The 20,989-nt window shown below is 36.2% G+C and overlaps 2 protein-coding genes and 1 long non-coding RNA gene across 3 annotated transcripts in view; 1 reads left to right on the top strand and 2 right to left on the bottom strand.

Moving 5' to 3' along the window:
* Window positions 1-1,704: 1,704 nt before the first annotated feature.
* LOC306857507 lies at window positions 1,705-5,566 on the bottom strand. Its single transcript, XR_013783108.1, has 3 exons — window positions 4,481-5,566; window positions 4,193-4,350; window positions 1,705-4,033 (listed from the first exon to the last, which is right to left on the bottom strand). It is a non-coding gene; the product is annotated as an uncharacterized lncRNA (long non-coding RNA).
* Window positions 5,567-7,587: 2,021 nt separating this feature from the next.
* LOC306857776 (F-box and WD repeat domain containing protein 10B-like) lies at window positions 7,588-15,839 on the bottom strand. The gene is made up of 14 exons (XM_079397908.1): window positions 14,798-15,839; window positions 14,333-14,488; window positions 14,019-14,249; window positions 13,137-13,264; window positions 12,685-12,801; window positions 12,482-12,594; window positions 12,180-12,383; window positions 11,979-12,100; window positions 11,510-11,664; window positions 10,640-10,782; window positions 10,363-10,521; window positions 10,008-10,231; window positions 9,128-9,325; window positions 7,588-8,999 (listed from the first exon to the last, which is right to left on the bottom strand). The coding sequence occupies exons 1-14, from the start codon at window positions 15,315-15,317 to the stop codon at window positions 8,308-8,310; spliced, it is 3,162 nt and encodes a 1,053-aa protein (XP_079254034.1). The 5' UTR covers window positions 15,318-15,839; the 3' UTR covers window positions 7,588-8,307.
* Window positions 15,840-16,831: 992 nt separating this feature from the next.
* The window catches only part of LOC306857774 (protein unc-13 homolog D-like), a 13,513-nt gene continuing 9,355 nt past the window's right edge, over window positions 16,832-20,989 (top strand). The window contains exons 1-8 of the mRNA XM_079397906.1: window positions 16,832-17,271; window positions 18,272-18,316; window positions 18,415-18,462; window positions 18,595-18,651; window positions 18,732-18,839; window positions 18,947-19,006; window positions 20,503-20,569; window positions 20,741-20,918. Of these exons, the coding sequence (XP_079254032.1) occupies window positions 17,209-17,271; window positions 18,272-18,316; window positions 18,415-18,462; window positions 18,595-18,651; window positions 18,732-18,839; window positions 18,947-19,006; window positions 20,503-20,569; window positions 20,741-20,918 (626 nt within the window). The 5' untranslated portion in view covers window positions 16,832-17,208. The remainder of the gene's footprint in view (window positions 17,272-18,271; window positions 18,317-18,414; window positions 18,463-18,594; window positions 18,652-18,731; window positions 18,840-18,946; window positions 19,007-20,502; window positions 20,570-20,740; window positions 20,919-20,989) is intronic.

Here is a 20,989-nt window from a genome sequence, read left to right as displayed (position 1 = left end):
AAATGTGCTGGAGATGTTCAAAAAGTACCGAAACATAAATCACTTCACCAAGTTTCAGACTTAAAAATCAACAAACAGCAAATAAAATGACTTTTTGTTTGCATAATCACTAAAACAATAACATGACCAATGAGGTCTGGATTTTAAATGACAACTTGACTGACTCCAGTTTAATAGCATGTTAAAATAAATAATGTAAATGTTCAAATAAAGCTTTGAAAAAGTTTAACATAAAAGGTAGACCACACATTTCAGCCTTTAAAGAAAAGGGTTAAATTAAAATGATAATTAATAAATGATTATATGTATTTTATCGGCTCCATAAATAATCCTATATAGCATATCTGAATTGTTTAAATGTACATAAGTTTGTTTTTCATCAACCGGTTAAAATTTACAGCAGGTCATGCAAATTTGGTCAATTTTTTGGCCAGACAGAAACTGCACACAGACTGAATGTAAATAAGTGTCTGTAAATCCACTCTCTGACAGCAGGTGGCGCTTTATACGGAAAAGCTGAATTACAGCTGATTCCTGTGAACTCCGCGAACACTTCCTTTAGGTATTACATGGAGCTAAGATGAAAACAAAATGCCATCGAATTGTTTCTGAAGACAGTCCGAACCTTCAGAGGTACATTCATATAATTAATTCATTGATATATTAATTTGTATAATTCCCTTAGCACTCTTTTAAAACCTCCCAGCTTTTCCGCCCTATTTTTACTGTGCTGCTGTGCGCACGTGAGACTGTTAGCTACTGAAAACTCTGCTTTATGCCGGACAGTATTTATTTATCGCGAGTTGTTTAAATCACGGTAATCGAATACGGTTTTAATGATAATTAAAATATGAAATGGTAATACTAACCGCGGGGAATTTTATCATGATTTATCGTCAAACCGGTAATCGTTACATCCCTACTCTCAGGTCTGTCATAAGTTGGTAACCTGAGCCCTACAGGGAGGCATCACCGAAAACAAAGACTGACACTTGAAAATAACAATCTGTCAACTTGAAAAAATCAGCACCCCGTCCACCAGCACTCCACTCTTTGATCCACACTTTTCTTTCCACCAGGCTGACCTAATCAAGGGCTCTTTGAACAAGTTAAAGTTACCAAAACCACACAATGTCTGCTATTGATAAAAACCAATCAATGAGCAATCAGGTTAACTATATGAATGAGCTGGGAGGGAATTATTCCAATAGCACAGCTCGGAATTAGAGGCAATTGCCCACCCAAATTCAGCTTACGTTTCCAATCCTTATCAGCAGAGCTAATTGATCCAGCTTCCATTTCTATCTGCTTTTCAGATATTATTGTCCTCAGATACATTAAGGCTCACGTAATGAGCTGTCTGCATACTCAGCATTTTAAGGCATTATAGGGTATTTGTAGGCATATAATTAAGCTCTGTGACAGTGTTAGCTATTTTAGTATTATTTATATATAGTATTTTTATTTCTGATTGTTTTTATTTCAGTTTAAATCATTTTAGTACTTCAGTAAACTCAAATTAATTTCTAATGTACAAATTTCAGCTTTTCATCTAATATTAATATTTTATTTTAGCTTTATTTCAATTAACGAAAAGATTTTAATAGCTTTAGTTTTAACTACTCAAGTTTATTTTTCATATGTTTCTTTTTTTCCATCAAGATAATCTTTAAAATTAAAGTTTTTCTTTTTTTTTTTTTTTTTACAATTTTGAAGCCTAAAAACAACCATCACAATTGCATAACTACCACTAACCTTCTGTGTAAGTTTGAGGAGTTAGAATAGTTTGCAAAAGCACTAGTATAAACACAAAAAGGCTGTGAATGTGCACTAGTGAGTAGCGGAGTTTACCCGTTCGTGGGCCTAATTTTATCAATTGTTAGCGAATGCCTTCTTGAATACACATAAAGCTTAAAAAATTACAAATAGAGAGCAGGTTATTTGTAGAATAAAACACGAAAATATCTTGAGTTTATGTTAACCACAGACCTTATTTCAGGCATTTATTCAAAAACCCACTAGGACAAATTGGAAGTGCAAAAAATTCTAACTTATTTCCAGGATTTAGAACTCATTCCTGCAGCACTTTTTGTGATATAAATATAAATCAAATGTTGAGTCAAACCTCTTGTGCACTTTGTGCTCATGTAACCGTCCCAAATCACCTTCTTGTGAGGTTTAGTTTCTTAGAAGACCGCTGCCTACGCAGCCAGTAGACAGCAAGGCAGTGCACTAGGTTTTGGAGTCTTGATAAAAGAAAAGCTGTGGCTTCCACGTTCCACTGTTTTTGTATTTAAGTGACATCATCAGGTTTAGATAGGGTTACAACATCATGCTCCTGATAGGATATTTAGTCAACGACTGAAGTTCAGCCACTGGATATTTAGCTTCAGAATTCTCTCCATAGAAAATATCATTAGGAAATAAAGAGAAACATAGTTTTGACAAAGAAACCCAAACCATCTGTTTCTACTGTGTTTCCTCTCACATCACATCCTGGTCGAGAATCACACACACACACTAGCTTAGCTTCTCGATATAATGGCGATTCCTTTGTTGTGACACTGCGGCTTGACGTTATGACACAAGCACTTCTGGATGGAGAACTAACACTGGACTGCACTATATGAATAATTTCAAACTTTTTAAATAAATCTTAACTACATGACAATCTTCTTGGCAGAAATTTTCTTACCAAAGAGACTTACAAAAAAGCATGTTATGCTGCTGGCAGTACATATAAGCAGGCCCACACAGAATCTGTGGTCACAGAACTGTCCACATGCTTTACCCTATCATGAACTACACCTGACCGTTGCATATTTATCCAATATTTGCCTAATGATAATACTTCCATCAGCTGACAGTTCCTGTAGCATAACTAGTACACCATGGTGATTGATTGCAACAACAACATGGACATGGACTAGGATGTCAGCGTATACATTTCTTTTTTTCTTTTTCTTTTTTTAAGAATTAATACTTTTATTCAGTAAGGATGCATTAAATTGATCAAAAGTGACATCAAAGTCATTTATATTGTTACAAAAGATTTGTATTTTAAATAAATGCTTTTCTTTTAAACTTTCTATTTAGCAAAAAATCCTGAAAAGGCTGTTTTCATAAAAATATCAAGCAGTACAACTGCATATTAGAATGATCATTTGACACTGAAGACTGGCTTAATGGATGACTAAAACATTTGTAAAAAACAAAAACAAACATGTTTTAAATTGTAACAATATTCCATATTGTTGCCATTTTTACTGTATTTTTGATCAAACAAATGCAGCCTTGGTGATATTAAAAAAATCCTACATATTCACCCCAAACTGAATGGTATCGGTTGGTTTAGGTTTCTTCATATAAAAGCTAAGCATAAACTAGTCATTAATTTATTTCCAAAATGAGGCCTATTTAATGTAGTTCATCTGTATTCCCTCATTCTGTCATGTCTACCCAGCCTGGGGACAGTTCTGTCAAATGTCAACATGCCATGCAAATAAACTGTGGTTTAGGACCTTTAAGCAACATCCTGCCATGTGCTTCCAACCGCCACCTCCATCTACGCAGCACATCTGCAGCGATGTGATTTGACAGACCGTCATGACTAAATCCCTCTCGCTCCCAGTCAAATGGAGATCACAAGCCCTTCTGGTCATTCATATGCACCGATTCCACCTTATTGTTCAGGTTTTCAACTCACATCTGAGCTGCTTTATGCAAAGCAGAGACTTTTTTCTAGGAAACTCCTTTCCTACATGCATCCAGCCCCCTCACCCCAACGAACAGCCTCAATACGTCCCACCCCAGGTCTCAGAGAGGAACAGGAGGATTGTGCGCACTCCTGCATGAAGCCTGTCTGTTGTTCACCTTTACTTTGATTTCATGCTCGTTATCTCACCATGGAGCCGGTGACCCCAGACACCAAGGCTGATACCTGGGGGAACAATGCTGGGTTTTCAGGATTTCGGTGTCCACTGAGAAGGCTTTTAGGAGTGCATTCTCCTCCCCCCGATTTCAGACACAGTCACTGGTTGGAAAGAAAAGAGGGATACGGTGAAGCCCAATTTTCTGCAGATTAAATCAAATTAGCACTAGAGAGCTCCTGAGAGAGTGGACTTCAGGGGTGAAAGGTGATTACTTTACTCTTACTGCGGCCCACCCCTTACTCTCCACTGCTTTCACTTGCCATTTGCTTCCTCTCCTGCACCGCTGCACAGCTGTTGAATGCTCAAATCGAACCTCTCTGGAACAGAACCTCATCCACACCCTTCAGTAATGTCTTGAAGGCAATGGTTGACAGCAGGTGGCAAGTGGAAAGAACCGATCAGGATGGGTCACCAACAGCTGCTGGACACAAAACCAATGGCATCAACGATCCAACTTGAGAAGTATCATATGACTCATTTCTGCTACAAATCACTTTGTAGTGAACACATTTGTTTTGAATAAGTGAATCAAAGAAAGAGACACTCACCAGCAAGTATTGTGCCCAGAAGTATCCAATCCATGCTTGACTGATGAAGGCTTACCAAAGAACACATTGCGGTGGTGGCTAAACATGTTTTCTGAGGCAATATTTTTATGAAACTTACAGATAACTGATCTTGAGTTGATATCCATGTTCAGTTCATTTTCAAAGAGAGAAAGTTTCAAATTTTCTTTAATTTCATGGCTGCTGTTTTTCATTGACCAATCAGAAGCCATTTTTTTCAAATTGGCTTTTGGCTTTTACATTAAATTTGGAACGAAATGGAAGTAATATTTTTTTTTCTTCCTTTCATGTTGTGAGGTACATTTAAAGGGTTAGTTCACCCAAAAATGAAAATTAGCCTGTGATTTACTCACCTTCAAGGCATACTAGGTGTATATGACTTTTTTCTTTCAGACGAATCCAATCGGAGCTATATTAAAAATTGTCCTGACTCTTCTAAGCTCTATCATTGCAGTGGGCAGGTGTTTTTGTTCAACAGTCCAAAACATGTCAAATGAAGCACACGCATCCATAATAAAACGTGCCTCACATGGCTCCGGGGTGTGAATAAAGGCCTCCTGTAGCGAATCCATGCGTTTTTGTAAGAAAAATATCCATATGTAACCCAGGTAGGGCTGGGTATCGAGTTCGATACTTTTTAGGCACCGACCAAATTGCCTCGATACCACCGAGTATCGAAAAACGTCTTGTCGTTCGGTACCAAATTTCGATACCTAAGGGGTTAATCTCATCACCGTCAGTGAGCCAATAATCCTGCAGCACTAGGTGTGTTTGACTAGAAGCGGCTCGGCGCTGATTGATCAGTGTTTGACCTCCGCGAGAGCGTTTCGAAAGCGCACGGAGCAGTCTGCTGCTGCTCTCTATATCGCGCGGTTTGTTTACTACACACAGACTGAAGCTCGCGTTGATTTCAGCGTCTGCCGCCTAACTAAATGAGGACATAAACACATGAACAACATCTCCAGAACTGCTGTGAGAGTCAATTAATGCGCATTTTACCGTTTGATTCGAGTAAAACTTGCTTCATATCATATACGCACAGAACTGTAAAGGTAATCCCGGAAACCCGTCAAAATAAAAGTTCGGTTTCACTTGGAAGACACTGCGGCAGAAATATATTAATATTGTTTAGCGGACAGTAGGCTACATACTGCTACTACTAGGCAACTATTCAAATTATTAAAACTTTATTATTATTTTTTTTTAGAAATTATCACACAACAGTTATTCAATTTTTTAATTTTAATAGTAAACCCCCTTTGTTTGCCAAAATAAATAAACTTTGATTTTCAATAATTTAAAGAAATTAAATGCATGTTTTATGTCTTCATTTGAAAACCAGATACAGAACACAGAATTTCTGAGGAAAAATAAAACCTTTCATTAGGCTATTTTAAGAATAAATTTAAATAAACTAAGTTGTTTTTATGCATTCAAATAATTAGACATACTACACCAGAATTTAATAACAATAAAACATATGGTGAAAGAAAATAAAACACCCACTTATGAAAGTGGATGAAGATTTTAAATTTCTTGAAGTCTTTAACAACCTAGAAGTGATGATGTGTTTTAAAATGAACACTCACTCATGTAAACGTAGCCTAACAGATGTGTAAACTGAAAACAATTTGAACTTTATTAAAATTATTTATTTATTGTGTTGGATATATTTTGTTCCTTTGTGCAGTGGCTCAGGAGATGAGGATTTGAGTCTGTATAAATATCAACATTAAAAAATATTTTTTTGAGATAATGTAATCTTATTAAAACTGATTTCATAAAACTGGTATCGAAAAAAGTATCGTCCAGGAACCGGTATCAAACTCAAGGTATCGGTATCGGTACCGGTATCGAACATTTTTGAACGATACCCAGCCCTAGACCCAGGACTACAAAACCAGTAATGTATCAATTTTTCAAAATTTTGATTCATACATCATCTGTAAAGCTGAATAAATAAGCTTTCCATTGATGTATGGTTTCTTAGGATAGGACAATATTTGGCTGAGATACAACTATTTGAAAATCTGGAATCTGAGGGTGCAAAAAAATCAAAATACTTTCTGTCCAAATGAAGTTCTTAGCAATGCATATTACTAATCAAAAATTAAGTTTTAATATATTTACAGTAGGAAATTTACAAAATATCTTCATGGAACATGATCTTTACTTACTATCCTAATGATGTTTGGCATAAAAGAAAAATGTATCATTTTGACCCATGCAATGTATTTTTGGCTATTGCTACAAATATACCCCAGCGACTTAAGACTGGTTTTGTGGTTCAGGGTCACATATTTCAAATGTAATAAACACTTCTCTCTCACGTCATCTAACTGTGAGAGAGAAGTGCACACGCGTGCGACACACATACGTCCAACGTCATCTGCCGGAACAGCTTCCGCATATGAAACATAGCCGATATGACAGAAAAGTGTTTAAAATTACATTTGAAATACGGATATTTTTCTTACAAAAAACAGGAGGCCTTTATTTATGCCACAGAGTCGTGTGAGGCACGTTTTATTATGGATGCGCATACTTTATTTGACGTGTTTTGGACTGTTGAATGGAAACACGCACCGCAATGATAACGCTTGGAATAGCCAGGACAATTTTTAATATAACTCCGATTGGATTCGTCTGAAAGAATAAAGTCATATACACCTAGGATGCCTCGAGGGTGAGTAAAATCACAGGCTAATTTTCATTTTTGGGTGAACTAGCACTTTAAGTTCTATCCATTGGTTGTTGACTGGATGGACACAATTGACTGAATTTGAGGTTGCAATCGATTGTAAGAAAGGGGCAGCATTTAAGCAGACTAAATGATTAGAGAAGTCCAGCATACAGTCATTTCACCAGAACATCAAGAATTAAGAGGTAAAAATGCAAAATGAAGATCACTGGATGCAACTCACATAAAACTCAACATTAAAATGCTACATACTTATCTCTAGAATTAGAAAACCTCAACAGATGAATCTTTAAATTAGAACAGCTCACTAATAAGAATCAGCTTAAGACAAGAGACATAAAATAACAGTGTTCTGACAGATATAAACAGATTCTTCAAAGATTTCTTTACTCACAGTGTGTGGCAAATCTAATTTATTTTGTCTCTCCAACATCAGCAAAATATGTTTACACATCTTGTCAGCATCTCTCATTAATTAGGTAAAAGTCACAGTGTTTGTATATGCATGCAGAACTGGTTATGAACTGTCTGAAATAATCAGACACTCTTAAACACACAATCTTAAACAAGTAAATGTATAAAGATTACAATGTAATGCAAAATATCCTTTAAAATGTAAAGATTTATAACTATTTTAAGTAATATTCATTAATTATGTACCACCCTGAGATTACTATTTACATGGGACATTTTAACTTGTACTTTGCTGCCCCCTAGCAAACATGTTCAAGTATACAAAAAAGCCACAAAAGAAAGACATGGCACTAATAAGCTCAAATTGCATAGATATAATGCTACATCCATCAATTTAGCTGTGTTTTGGTTTCTACCTGGTTATTAGTTGAACAACCACCATGTTCCAAAAACCAGCTTAACCACCTGGTAGCTGGTCCCAGATGGTCTAGCTAATGATCAGCTTGGACCAGTTGCCACTGTATGTTCTAAACCAAGTTACCCTCTTAAACTAGACTTAAACGCAACATAACATTTTAAATATTGTATTACGTTATTATATATATATATGTTACCTCTATAGAGTTTTAAATTGAGAATTCAGTTATGGCTGGTTAGCTATGACAAAAGTGGCATGCCTTTAGATTTCAGTACCTTACTGATGACAATGACTGCGCTTCCAAACAGTTTTACCTTGGTCATCACCACTGCCATGTTTGTGAATCTGCTGCTGTCTCGTGCACTCCTGAATGTAAGCCTCAAGTTGAGTGTCCGTCCTCAGCTGAAAGTCTCCATGCTCCCTGAAGGGGTTTAGTGGGATGTGATGTGAAGTGGTCTTGTTAGTCACTTGAAAATCTTCATTGCAATGTGTGGGCATGGAGGTTCGCCTCATAAACAATCGTTGTGGTGTCTTGCCATCTTCAGGGGAAGTTGTATTCAGTGGGCCAATCTTGTTTGTTCTAGATCTGACTACTTTGAATGATCTCTGGGATTGTTTGGGAAGGGAGTGGGGTGTGAAGCAGGTCTGTCTGGACTGTGAGGAGCTCTGAGGGCTGAGGTCAACACTATGGGTAGTGAATGGGGTATGGATTTCGGAAGTTTTTTTGGTGGTAGTTTGAAAGGATGGCTCTTTGGATGAATCAGGTCCCCAGGCATCTCGTACTCTGCCATTCAACTCCATGTTGGACCTTGCCAGGTCACTGAACTGGCCCTGCTGAACGCTGCTGGTCCTTAGCAGAATTAGGTCTTGGGTCATTGGGTGGTGAGAACCCCGCTTCCTCACCCTGTCTCGGGCTGCCTTCTCACTCCGGCTGAGTACTGAGCGTTTGGTGTCAAAAGTCTTCTTATCTTTAAATAAGGAAGCTATTCTCACGTTTCATGCATGAACATTCTACTTTAAAGTCTAAATAATGTTCTATAATGTTCTTTTAGAAACATTTGCATATCAAATAGTTATAATTCGGTTACTTTCTTACCCAAGCTGCTGGTGGAAGTGCTTTGTGTCTGGTTGACTCTGTTTTGAAAGTCCTTGTATCCACTGACAGGCCTACCTGCTGAAAGAACAGATCGAGGCCTGGTGTGGGACTCAGACTGTGGGCTGATGGAGACCCTGTTGTGACGACAAGCCTGGAGTTGACTCCACGTCGCCGCCCTTGTGGACTCCTGCTGAGCATCTAAAGGTACAAAACAGTAACAAAACAAAAAATTCAGCCTATCTATTTTCTAAATGTATGTTAATGATTCATAGATGCACGTTTCATTTCTTTTTGCAATTTTGACCTCATAATGTGTAATAAAAATATAGTTACTTTCTGATCCTCTGGTGAAATGACAGACTTCTCTCTGGTGACATATACTGGAATCATCCAAACATTTACTTTTCTTACAATAGACTGTGAGCTTACATTTAGATCTGCATCCATCCAATGAAAAACCGGTGGATTGAAACAAATCACCATCCAACATTTTTTCCTTTTCGATTCTAAGAAAATCATTTTGGACACTACACACCCAGACCACTCTGTTCGAACTGTTGCCTTCTGGTCGGCGCTACAGAGCACCGGCCACCAGAACAGCCAGGCACAATAACAGTTTTTTCCCACAGGCTATATTCAACCTGAACAATTAAAACTTTCTTAACTATACACTGTCCATCATAACTGACACATTTATACATAAAATCCTAAATTTGCACATTTGTATACTGCATATTTGTACATATCATATCTATACATTCAACAGTAGTTATACACTTATAAATAATTGCTGCTTATTGTAGTTCATCAATCACTGTAAGCAAAGATTAGAAATTGTTCTGTATATAAATTTGACTATAAGCCATTTGAAAGGTTGTACCTTGTGGATGCTGCATACTGGGGGTTGAAAGGCTCTTGAAATGGTGGGTACGACATTTTAGTCTGGATGAGCTCCCTCGAGTCATCCGTTCAGCACTCTGAAGCACATTCTCAGGGGAGACGTGGGACTGCGCAATAAAATTCCTCACAGCACTGGCAGAGTAGTCCCAGTGAACCTCCGCAAACTGAAGCATCAGAACACTGCTTCTGTTGTTTACAACCACACTGAAAGCATGACAGAAAACATCTTTTAAAAAAACATCTTTTCTATTACAACATCTTTTTCCAATTACATAACATAAGAAGGAACAGCATTGCAAAATTGTGTGATATGTCCGGCCGTAGGGTATACTCACGTGTTGTGGTGCGTGTGCAGAGAAAGGACAGGGCATTGCTTCATGTTTGTCTTAATAACTCTCAGGCAGTCTCCAGTTAAGAAGTTGAATATCCGGATCTTTCCATCCATGCAGCCAGTAATGATCCGCAGGAACAGGAAAGACATGGTCAACACCTCTCTAAAGATTATAATAGAGAACAGGCAAGAGAGCAAACCATTTATGAAAGTGCACAATTTTGGTATTAAAGGTTATTAATGAGGATGACCAGCTTTAAGGTCACTGATGGTTTAGTTACTTCGGATGCTGGAAGATCCTCAGGCACTTCTTGAAGCTAGAGTTGGTGCTCCATGCCTTGACCACCCCATCTGAACCCCCAGAGAGGATATGCCACTGATCGATGCACAGACACAGCACTGCCCCCTGGTGACCACTGATTTGCTGCAATGAAGAAAGTGAGTGAGAACATCTAGCATTCAACTATTCAGAAGCTGTTTCATATGGAAGCCTGTTTCCACCACTGAATAAAAAATTTCAAAGGTAATTGTGACTTTTTATCTCACAATTTTTTCTTTTTTTCAAAGAATTGTGAGACATAAACTCGCAATTGCGAGTTATATAGTCAGAATTGTGAGATTTTCATATATATAAAAAAATTGCAATTCTGAGAACATATGAGTTGCCACCCCCCCCAAACTGCATTTTAGCTCACAATTGCGAGTTTATCTCACAATTCTGAGAAAAAAAGTCAGAATTGTGAGATATAAACTCGCAATTGCGAGAAAAAAAAGTCAGAATTGCGAGTTTATACATAACTCTGACTTTATAACTCGCAATAGTGAGTTTATATCACGCAATTGTGAGAAAAAAAGTCAGAATTGTGAGTTTATATCACGCAATTGTGAGAAAAAAAGTCAGAATTGTGAGTTTATATCTCGCAATTCTGTGAAATAAAGTCAGAACTATGAGATTAAAAGTCGCAATAACCTTTTTAAAATTTTTGATTCAGTGGCGGAAATGGGCTTCCATAGTTTCATGAAGAACGTGTTCCTGAAATTTATCGGAGGTCAGAAATACCAGTGTTTTTATGAGTACTTTTCTAAATCAAAGCTTTTCTAAGGTTAAAAACACATGCTTGTGCTCTGGAAAAGATCATGGAGCATCTCACCCTTATAAGTGATGCTGTCTCCATGCTCCATATTCTGATCTGACCTCCAGCACAGCTGCTGACCACCAGAGTTTCATTAATCTTCACACACATGATTGGTTTAAGGTGTTTGAACTTCAGATTCTCAACGCACTTCCCCGTCAATAGGTTCCACACTGTGATAAATATACATAAATAGATATACATATCTTCTTTCAGGCTGTTAGGCTTTGGTCTGTTGGTGTGTACAGTACGCCAGTGCAGACAATATGCCAAATGACAGCACATGACTCATAAAAAAGTATATCACAGTTTCCACAAAAATATTAAGCAGTTTCCAACATTGATAATAAAAAGAAATGTTTACAGAACAATATTAAAATCAGCATATTAGAATACATTTTGGAGGATCATGAGACACTGAAGAATGGCATAATGACATTATATAGAATTGTGTTGTTATAGTTGTATACAGGTCATAACTGCCTACCTTTAACTCTACAGTCTTTGGCACCAGACACCAGTCTATCTTCATACAAATCCAGGCAGTTTATAGTACCAAAATGTCCATGAAAAATGATCATACATACACCTGTCTTCAGATTCCAGCACCTTTGAGAGGAGTACAGAAATGAAGCACTGTTGTCTCTGATCTTACTTCGCTAAACAACCACAGTAATGTTTGACTAACCTGATACTGAGGTCATAGCTGGCGCTGATAACTAGGTCTCTCTCTTCACAAACCAGCACTGCTCTTATACTACCTGCATGTCCTTGGATCACTGGAGGAATCTCTTTTAGTGATGGGACATGCAGCAACCTGATTATACGGTCCTTGGAGCCAACCGCCACTAACTGCCCCCCAGCATAATGCATCACTCTACTGGGATCTTCTCTAAATGGAGCAAAAAAAGTGACAGGAAGTATTAAAACTATGATGCATCTATGTATTTAACACATGCATCTTACAGTATATTCTTACATGTTTTCTACCTTTCTAACAGGACTGATATGTTATAAACGCCACAGTACACGTTGCGTTCTTCCAATTGGACTGTCTTGGTTTTAAAGCCTTTGTAGACAGAATCCAAATCTTGCTCTTGTAACTAAAAACACAGGAATTGTTAAAACTATACAATGTTTAAACTGAAGATATAAAAAAATGTGTTTACAGTGCAAAAGGTGCCTTTTTGTACCAGCTTATGTTTGGGGAAAGACTCTCTATAATGAAAGTGCTTGCCCTCCTCACTGATTGGCACTACAACTTCACAGATCTTTGCATAAACAGGGTTGACCTTAGACGCTGAGTTACCCTGAAAATACATACAAATGATCAGGGTTGAATTGTAAGATTGTGAGAACAAAGTTACATGAGTCATTTGAACTACTTTCATGAGGTAGAAAAAAGAAAGAGAGAGCTAATATAAATGATCACACTCACAAAATTGGTACGTTATAAATTTATCCTAAGCAACATATTGTGCATTGAAGATATGGATATTATCAGTAGGTGTGTTTCCTGGGAATCAAATCCATGAACTTGCTATTGCTAACACCAGGTTCTACCAGCTGATCTGCAGGTTACACTGATATTTTTGATATCCATGAGATGCCAAAAATCACATAGATATTGTTTATTTTGTATTACCTGCAGAATCATGGCCTGTTTCTCAACACTCTTCTTTACTTCCATCTCGGTTAAGACCTCCTCCGTCAGGCATTGCCAGTGCATGGACACACGCCTGCAGCTGTACAGTGAGGCCTTATCCAAAAGCCCTAAGTGTCAATAACAAAAATATGAAAATATGTAAAACAGGAGAAAAAGGTTAATATTATGATTAATATTAAATAACTGCTATTTGCCCATACATCTGGATGCTGCTAGGCTACCTTTATATGCATAGAGATCATTTAATATTATATGTTACATATAATACATGTATGGCAACTAAAGCTCAGATACAATAATTTCTGATAATAGTAATTTCAGAAAAATAAGTTCTCTTAGAATTAAAGCTCTTGAAAAATATATGTTGCCATTAGTGTGGTTTAAGTTCAGTTTTACGCTCTAGGTAAAGAGTATCTTTAGAGTCAACCTAACCTTCTTGTCCACAGGCAATACAATAGTTTCCATAGCACCACAAGTCTAGACTATTTCATAGGTCTAAAACGAATAAGGTGACGAAAACAAAGGACATGGACTAAGCATGCACTCATATATCAAGCAATTTAAAATAAAGCATCTATATTTATAACATCTGAGAATATGAAAAGTGACAGACATTATACAGAATTAAAATAAGATCTATTTCTTATATATTCTATCCTTAATTCTGAAAAGTAAGTCTGAACAGTCAAACTCTTAAAGGGATAGTCTTATGGAAGGGTCAGAGAGCTCTGGGATTTTATCAAAAATATCTTAATTTGTGTTCTGAAGATGAACAAAAGGTCTTTTGGGTTTGGAGCGGCATGAGGGTAATTAGGTGAACTAACCCTTTAATAGCTCCATGTGTGGAAAAACTAGACTAACCTAAAATCCTCTTTGCAATGTCGACTGGCAGGCTTCGAATAAAATCTCTATGACGGCTGACCCCTGACAGAGATTTTGACGACCTGGGGACGACAGTGAGGGCAGGATCTGGATCATCCGAACAGTCAGAGGCTGAATCTGGGCCTTTTGTTCTTCTATTCCAGGGGTCTACATTCTGAACGTCCAGCTCAACCACATCACAGATACTCTTGAGAGATTTGGAGTCGTTTACTGTATAATAAAAGGGGTAACTTGAATAGACCCACAACTTATGAATATATTTACTTTAATGTGCTATACTTTTATATACTTACACTGTTCTGAAAGCCCCTGTTTTAAGACATCTATTCGACTGCCCTGGTGAGCTTCTTGAGGTAGGTCAGCTGGCTCATATACAGAACATGATTGGATGAGAAGATCTAGATCTGTGTGGTCAGATTCTGAGACTCGTGACTCTCTGGCTGAGAGATCTGCATAAAAAATCAGGCAAGATACTATATTTTAATAAAACAACCATGTTTAAAAGCCTTGAATGTATCTGATAACAAAATGCTTACAGTATTGTGGCACTTTAACTACAAGCATTGATTTACATGGATATACTTTGGTGAAAAAATCAGAACTCATATGAGAACAATATTTACATATTGATTTTGCCACTTATAATTTACTAGAAATCATATAGGCTCATGCAATTTTCTAAAATCCTATTTGCCCATTTTAATTTGCTATTTTTTATTATTTTCATACTCATTGTACAGTTGGCGGTGCATTCTTACCAGGACTGCTGAATTGTAGAAATTTGTGTTTCTCCCAAACTATCAGGATATGCACCAGATTTCCTAACATGTGCAAAAGAGAGGTGTCACATAAAGACAAGAGCACCAGCACATACTTGGACTTGATCCAGTCTGGGCTCTTCCTAAACCATTCCCAAGTTTCCAAAGTGTCCATTCCTTTCAGTTTTGCTCCATCCGTTCTCCATATGGAGTCCTCGGGTCGGCTGAGCTGGCCTCTGGACCTGGCATATGTGAAATCCTTGCCTGATGTGACTTGTAAAACACTCTGAAGATTCTCCAGGATTTGAAGATTGTGGCACCGCACCAGGATGCCAGTGAGAAACCTCCTCTGGGATGCTCCTCCAGCCTTTTTCATCCATTTGGTGGAGTGGTGCAGTTTCTCTGAGAGGACACACGACTGACAGCATCCACAAATGCTGAACTCCTCACCCTCTCCTTTACAAGACCATTCGAGCACTGAATCACCAGATTCTCCCCTTAAACATTTCACTTCAGTCATGGTAATGATCTAGAAATGTGCAGATCCATTCAAGTGTGCTGTTTTTAAAACACAAAATAGGTAAGGAATTATAAATGTTTCGATTCACTGAACAGACTTCAGTTAAGTTGCTTGTTACCCTCCTAGAGACTCAAACTTATGACCCTGGTTGCCCAGCAACAACAACAGAAGCACGTCAGTTCACAAAATGACAAGCTACCTTTAGCAGGCGTTTTTATCTTCTACATACAAGAAATATATACTAAGAAGGCAGTAACATTAGTCAAAATCCTCCAATATAATATTATTAAGTTGTAGAAGTTTCAACAGTAGTACACCGAGCCTAGAAAAACATACCGATAGTTGTTTACTTTAGTTTCCGTGGAGAAAGTAACTGTTATTTGTCCATGGCTGTGGATTAAGTGGAAGTCTGTGTCTGTAAATGAAAGGTTTTATAACAGCAACAAGGTAACACCACATTTATTCTAAAAATGTGCATGCTTTGATTCATTCAAGTGAATCTTTTGAATCCCTTCATTAAATGATTCGTTCAGAAATACGCCAGTGGAGAGTGATTCATTGAATCTTTTACTCAATCGAAACACACCAATACGATTAAACTTCTTTAAAAATCTCCTATGAGATCTGGCGTTTTATTTGTATAATTCATAAATAGCATGTACCAACTAATTGTATATTATTATTAGTGGGTTTTTTTTACACACTTTCTTTCCGCTCCCTTTCACTATCAATATATTATATTATTATTTTGAAACAGTCCCCTTGGAAGTTTACAGCTCTAAATATAGAGGAGGAATATGTTTTATGGGGATTTCCCATTTACAAATGCAATATGCAATTACATGCTGGTGGGATCAAAAGTCATTTGAATGACTAAGACTTTCCAAACACTAGCATCATAGCTTTTTCTGCAGGTTACTGATTCGGCACCCCAATAGAAATGGCATCCTCTCTGCATGGAAAATTATGAAAATTATGCAATCATGCCTCTGGACATAGTACAGCATTTTCCCTTTTAGTGTAGAGAATACAAAGGGTCCTTGCTGTATTCTATATGTTTTGCATGTCCATTTATTTATTTCAGTCCACAACAAAAACTTTAAAAAAATAGCGTCCTTTTCCTTTTACTTTCTTTGCTTTTAAGATTTAAGCATGCATTCAGTCTAGTCAATATCGTAAGATTAATGAGCTCTGTAATAGTTCATCTTTATTTTAAGAAACACAGTCTCCCATTGATTCTTCCCAACAGAGAGTTTGGGAACTGTTAGATTCAACACCATTGTTGCTTTGCGGTCTACAACTTTTTCCTTTCCTAATGCAAATCAGTGGTGTTCTCCATTAATACTGAATGTTATCTGCTGATATTCACCAGAACGGATAACACACTGCAAGGACCAGCCACTTTAAATGGTGCAAACAAACTTAGTGTGCTATAGCTACAGATGGGTGGCATACACTGTCAAACCATGGAAACTATGAGAGAGCATCCTGTTTGATAAGAAGCTACCACGACTACACCGTGCTGGTTTAAATAGACTCTAAATACATAAAGATAAAGAGTGAGTGGCATAGACTGTGGTGCGTTGTGAGAGAGGAAGGAAGATGGAGTGACAGAACAACAGGAGGAGAAAACGTGGTAGCAGTTTCTGCTGTATGAAGAAACAGTCGAGTTGCAGGCCCGACCTTTAACAGGAAACGCCAACTTCCGCACCCTAAATGAAACACAGCACTCATAAACATGAGACATTTTTGAAGACTCAACACTTGTGTCCATTTAGGCGGTTGACTACTTGCTATAACAAAAGAAAAGCTGTGAGCATCTGTCACATACTCACGCTGTTTGAGTTCAGGAGAGCTGAATAATCAGGTGTGAGGAGTACAGGTGTAAAATATGGTTCCAGTCCAAGATAGGGCATCCACACAAGGGGAAAATCGACTTCTTCCTCCTAAAGAGGTTAGTAAAATGCATGACTTTTAAAAAATCTTTATCTTTCTGGGGTCAAAGCAATGTTTATATGTTGCATGCTCACAGCAGTGGTCTGAGTTGAGGGTAGTTGACAATGACAGTGACCTGCAGTGCTACACTTAAACAATGTTAACTGTTTTTATAATTATTTTATTATTAGCATTCAGTTTAGTGACCTTATAATCATCGAGCAACAACTTTGGTACTTTTAAAAAATAATTTGACACACAGCAGGACTCTTTTTAGTTATTATTTTAAATGCAAAACCTAAAGAAAAGAAAAAGAAATTGAAATGGTGACCAGTTACATAAATAGAAACATTTTAACATAAAGTCTTGATGTTAAAATTAAATAAAAGTTTATATAAAAACTGGTCTCTGCAGGGGACATAAATTGACACTTACACATATTTTTTCAGTAAGAACAAGGCGCAGTTACTTTCTGCACACTAGCAACATCCTAAACCCATGATGGTGGGTCACTATGATGAAGTTTCCTTTTTACTAATAATAAGGAAGTGCTGCAGAGAAGATAGGCCAACAATCATGTGTTTACATGGGCATGTGTAGCAACTCAAAATGCAATAACTGAACATAATGTAATAACTGCACATAATGTAATAAGTATTACATTATTATTGTAATAAATGTTCAAGTTGCTACAGCATGTTCCATGTGATAATTGATAACTGATTACTAAAGGGTTTATGAGATATTACTTTATAAATGATTCCATTTCTGCTGGATATTTTATGGCAATAAAAATAGGAATATCAGGAATTAGAATTATAGACAATGTTATGACGTAATGATATTGTACGTTATGATGTAATGAGTCTACTGTACATTTTTGTGTTTGAATACATGTTAGCAAACAAGGTATTTTCATGTAATTTCTATATCATTAACAGTCTGATGATTGCAGAAATGTTGCATATTGTACATTTATTATCAAGTACTCTCTTTGTTTCATTTGTATATATCTGTAGACACACATTGAAAGTACAGGGTCCAGTCGGATCCAACAGAGGCAGGTACTGTATAATTATTTATGCTTTCTTTATTACTGAATTTCTTTCTGCATTTCTCTCCAAATTTTTGAATTTATATTAAACTCTTCTTTCTCTCTCAGTCATCCCCTGCACGGAGAATGGGAATGACCAGAAAACTGAACAGAAAGGTAAGGAATTATTCTTTGTATAATTTCTCTCAAAAATTTTAGAAGAGATTTAAAAATGTTATTGATGCTAAGAAGGATAATGTATTATGTAAACAAATTATTATATTTGCTACAATATAATTGAACCATCAGGATTTCAAAGACTCCGAGAACCCAGAGGAGAGTGAAAAGAAACATAAAGAGAATGAGGTAATGATTCATCAGAGACTGATAACTTCATGTATTTTTCAGTGTGCTTTGTGGAATAATGACTATTATTGTCCCTGCAGCTCAAACCGCTGTACAAGGAGCTTCTGTACACAATCACTCATATGTTAGGAAAGCCACACACAAAAGAGCAATACAGTGCCAAGCAGTTACAAAACTATATCAAAGAGGTAACACACTTTTCTGGATTTGTTTGTAGTCTCGTATAATTTACAGTATGGTTGTTATTCATTTTATAGTTGCATTTTGTATTTATAAAAATTCTCCATGAATACAGGCATTCTCCATGACAGAAGATGAGCATAAAACCTTAAGTGAAAAAGTCCAGAGCATGCTGGTAAGAATAATGTCAAAGAATTTGACATACAAATATGATAATATAATCTCCTGTATAATACAATCCACATATATGTAATGTATAAAGCATGTAAAAAGCCTTTAAAAATAAGTGATATTATTACGTTTACTATGTTGTTATGTACGGAAGCGTATTGCATTCACTTGAGGAAAAAAAATCTACTCTGTTTTTCTTAATTAACGAGTTAATTATCTCAGAATTACGAGATAATTTTTTATGAAAAAAAAGTTTTTGCTCTGTTTTTCTGAATTAACGAGTTAATTATCTCAGAATTACGAGATAATTTTTTATGAAAAAAAAGTTTTTGCTCTGTTTTTCTGAATTAACGAGTTAATTATCTCAGAATTACGAGATAATTTTTCATGAAAAAAAGTTTTTGCTCTGTTTTTCTGAATTAATGACTTAATTATCTCAGAATTACGAGATAATTTTTCATGAAAAAAAGTTTTTGCTCTGTTTTTCTGAATTAATGACTTAATTATCTCAGAATTACGAGATAATTTTTCATGAAAAAAAGTTTTTGCTCTGTTTTTCTGAATTAACGAGTTAATTATCTCAGAATTACGAGATAATTTTTCATGAAAAAAAGTTTTTGCTCTGTTTTTCTGAATTAACGAGTTTATTATCTCAGAATTACGAGATAATTTTTCATTAAAAAAAGTTTTTGCTCTGTTTTTCTGAATTAACGAGTTAATTATCTCAGAATTACGAGATAATTTTTCATGAAAAAAAGTTTTTGCTCTGTTTTTCTGAATTAACGAGTTTATTATCTCAGAATTACGAGATAATTTTTCATTAAAAAAAGTTTTTGCTCTGTTTTTCTGAATTAATGACTTAATTATCTCAGAATTACGAGATAATTTTTCATGAAAAAAAGTTTTTGCTCTGTTTTTCTGAATTAATTACTTAATTATCTCAGAATTACGAGATAATTTTTCATGAAAAAAAGTTTTTGCTCTGTTTTTCTGAATTAACGAGTTAATTATCTCAGAATTACGAGATAATTTTTCATGAAAAAAAGTTTTTGCTCTGTTTTTCTGAATTAACGAGTTTATTATCTCAGAATTACGAGATAATTTTTCATTAAAAAAAGTTTTTGCTCTGTTTTTCTGAATTAACGAGTTAATTATCTCAGAATTACGAGATAATTTTTCATGAAAAAAAGTTTTTGCTCTGTTTTTCTGAATTAACGAGTTTATTATCTCAGAATTACGAGATAATTTTTCATTAAAAAAAGTTTTTGCTCTGTTTTTCTGAATTAATGACTTAATTATCTCAGAATTACGAGATAATTAAGTCATTAATTCAGAAAAACAGAGTAAAAACTTTTTTTTTTCATTAAAAATTATCTCGTAATTCTGAGATAATTAACTCGTTAATTCAGAAAAACAGAGTAGATTTTTTTCCCTCAAGTGAATGCAATACGCTTCCGTAGTTATGTACTGAATTACATATGTAAATTTCTTCACGACTAGGCCCCGATCTACTGCCTCATGGTTACAGTGAAACAAGCCAAAGGAATTCTGGGGAAGGACATTAGTGGTATGATTTTATCTGTTTTGTTTTTTTGTTGACCAAGAGTTGATAATTTTTCAGAATAGTATAATAAACATAAAAACACATCCATATCTTTTTCTGCATGATGGATTTTCATGATTTTAAAATAACTACTATCCAGTCAGCCTCTACATGTATCTAATTATTTGACAACAGGATTCAGCGATCCGTACTGCCTGCTGTCGATCCTTTGTGAACACAAGCAGTCTCATGGTGGTGGATCATCCAATAAACCTCAGAAAGCAGTAGTGCGGGATTCAGCTAAAGGACAAGTGTTGCAGACAACCATAAAGAAACAGACCCTCAACCCCATCTGGGACGAGACCTTCAAAGTGTGAGTAGGCATATCTTCTATAGAGAGAGCATTTGACCAGCTGTTTCTACAACTTGCTGATTGATCGTTTT

This window comes from Barbus barbus (genome assembly GCF_936440315.1).
Source record: "Barbus barbus genome assembly, chromosome: 38".
NCBI classification, from domain to species: Eukaryota; Metazoa; Chordata; class Actinopteri; order Cypriniformes; family Cyprinidae; genus Barbus; species Barbus barbus.
The sequence above is the reverse complement of the archived record's forward strand: the minus strand, read 5'-3'. Positions and strand labels throughout refer to the sequence as shown.

Excerpts from the sequence above, each read along its gene's own strand:
- LOC306857776 (XM_079397908.1), bottom strand. The coding sequence starts at position 15,317 with ATGACTGAAGTGAAATGTTTAAGGGGAGAATCTGGTGATTCAGTGCTC. Across the intron at positions 14,489-14,797 it reads TCTACAATTCAGCAGTCCTG|ATCTCTCAGCCAGAGAGTCA; the intron begins GTAAGAATGCAC and ends TTTTTTATGCAG. Across the intron at positions 13,265-14,018 it reads CATTGCAAAGAGGATTTTAG|GGCTTTTGGATAAGGCCTCA; the intron begins GTTAGTCTAGTT and ends ATTGACACTTAG.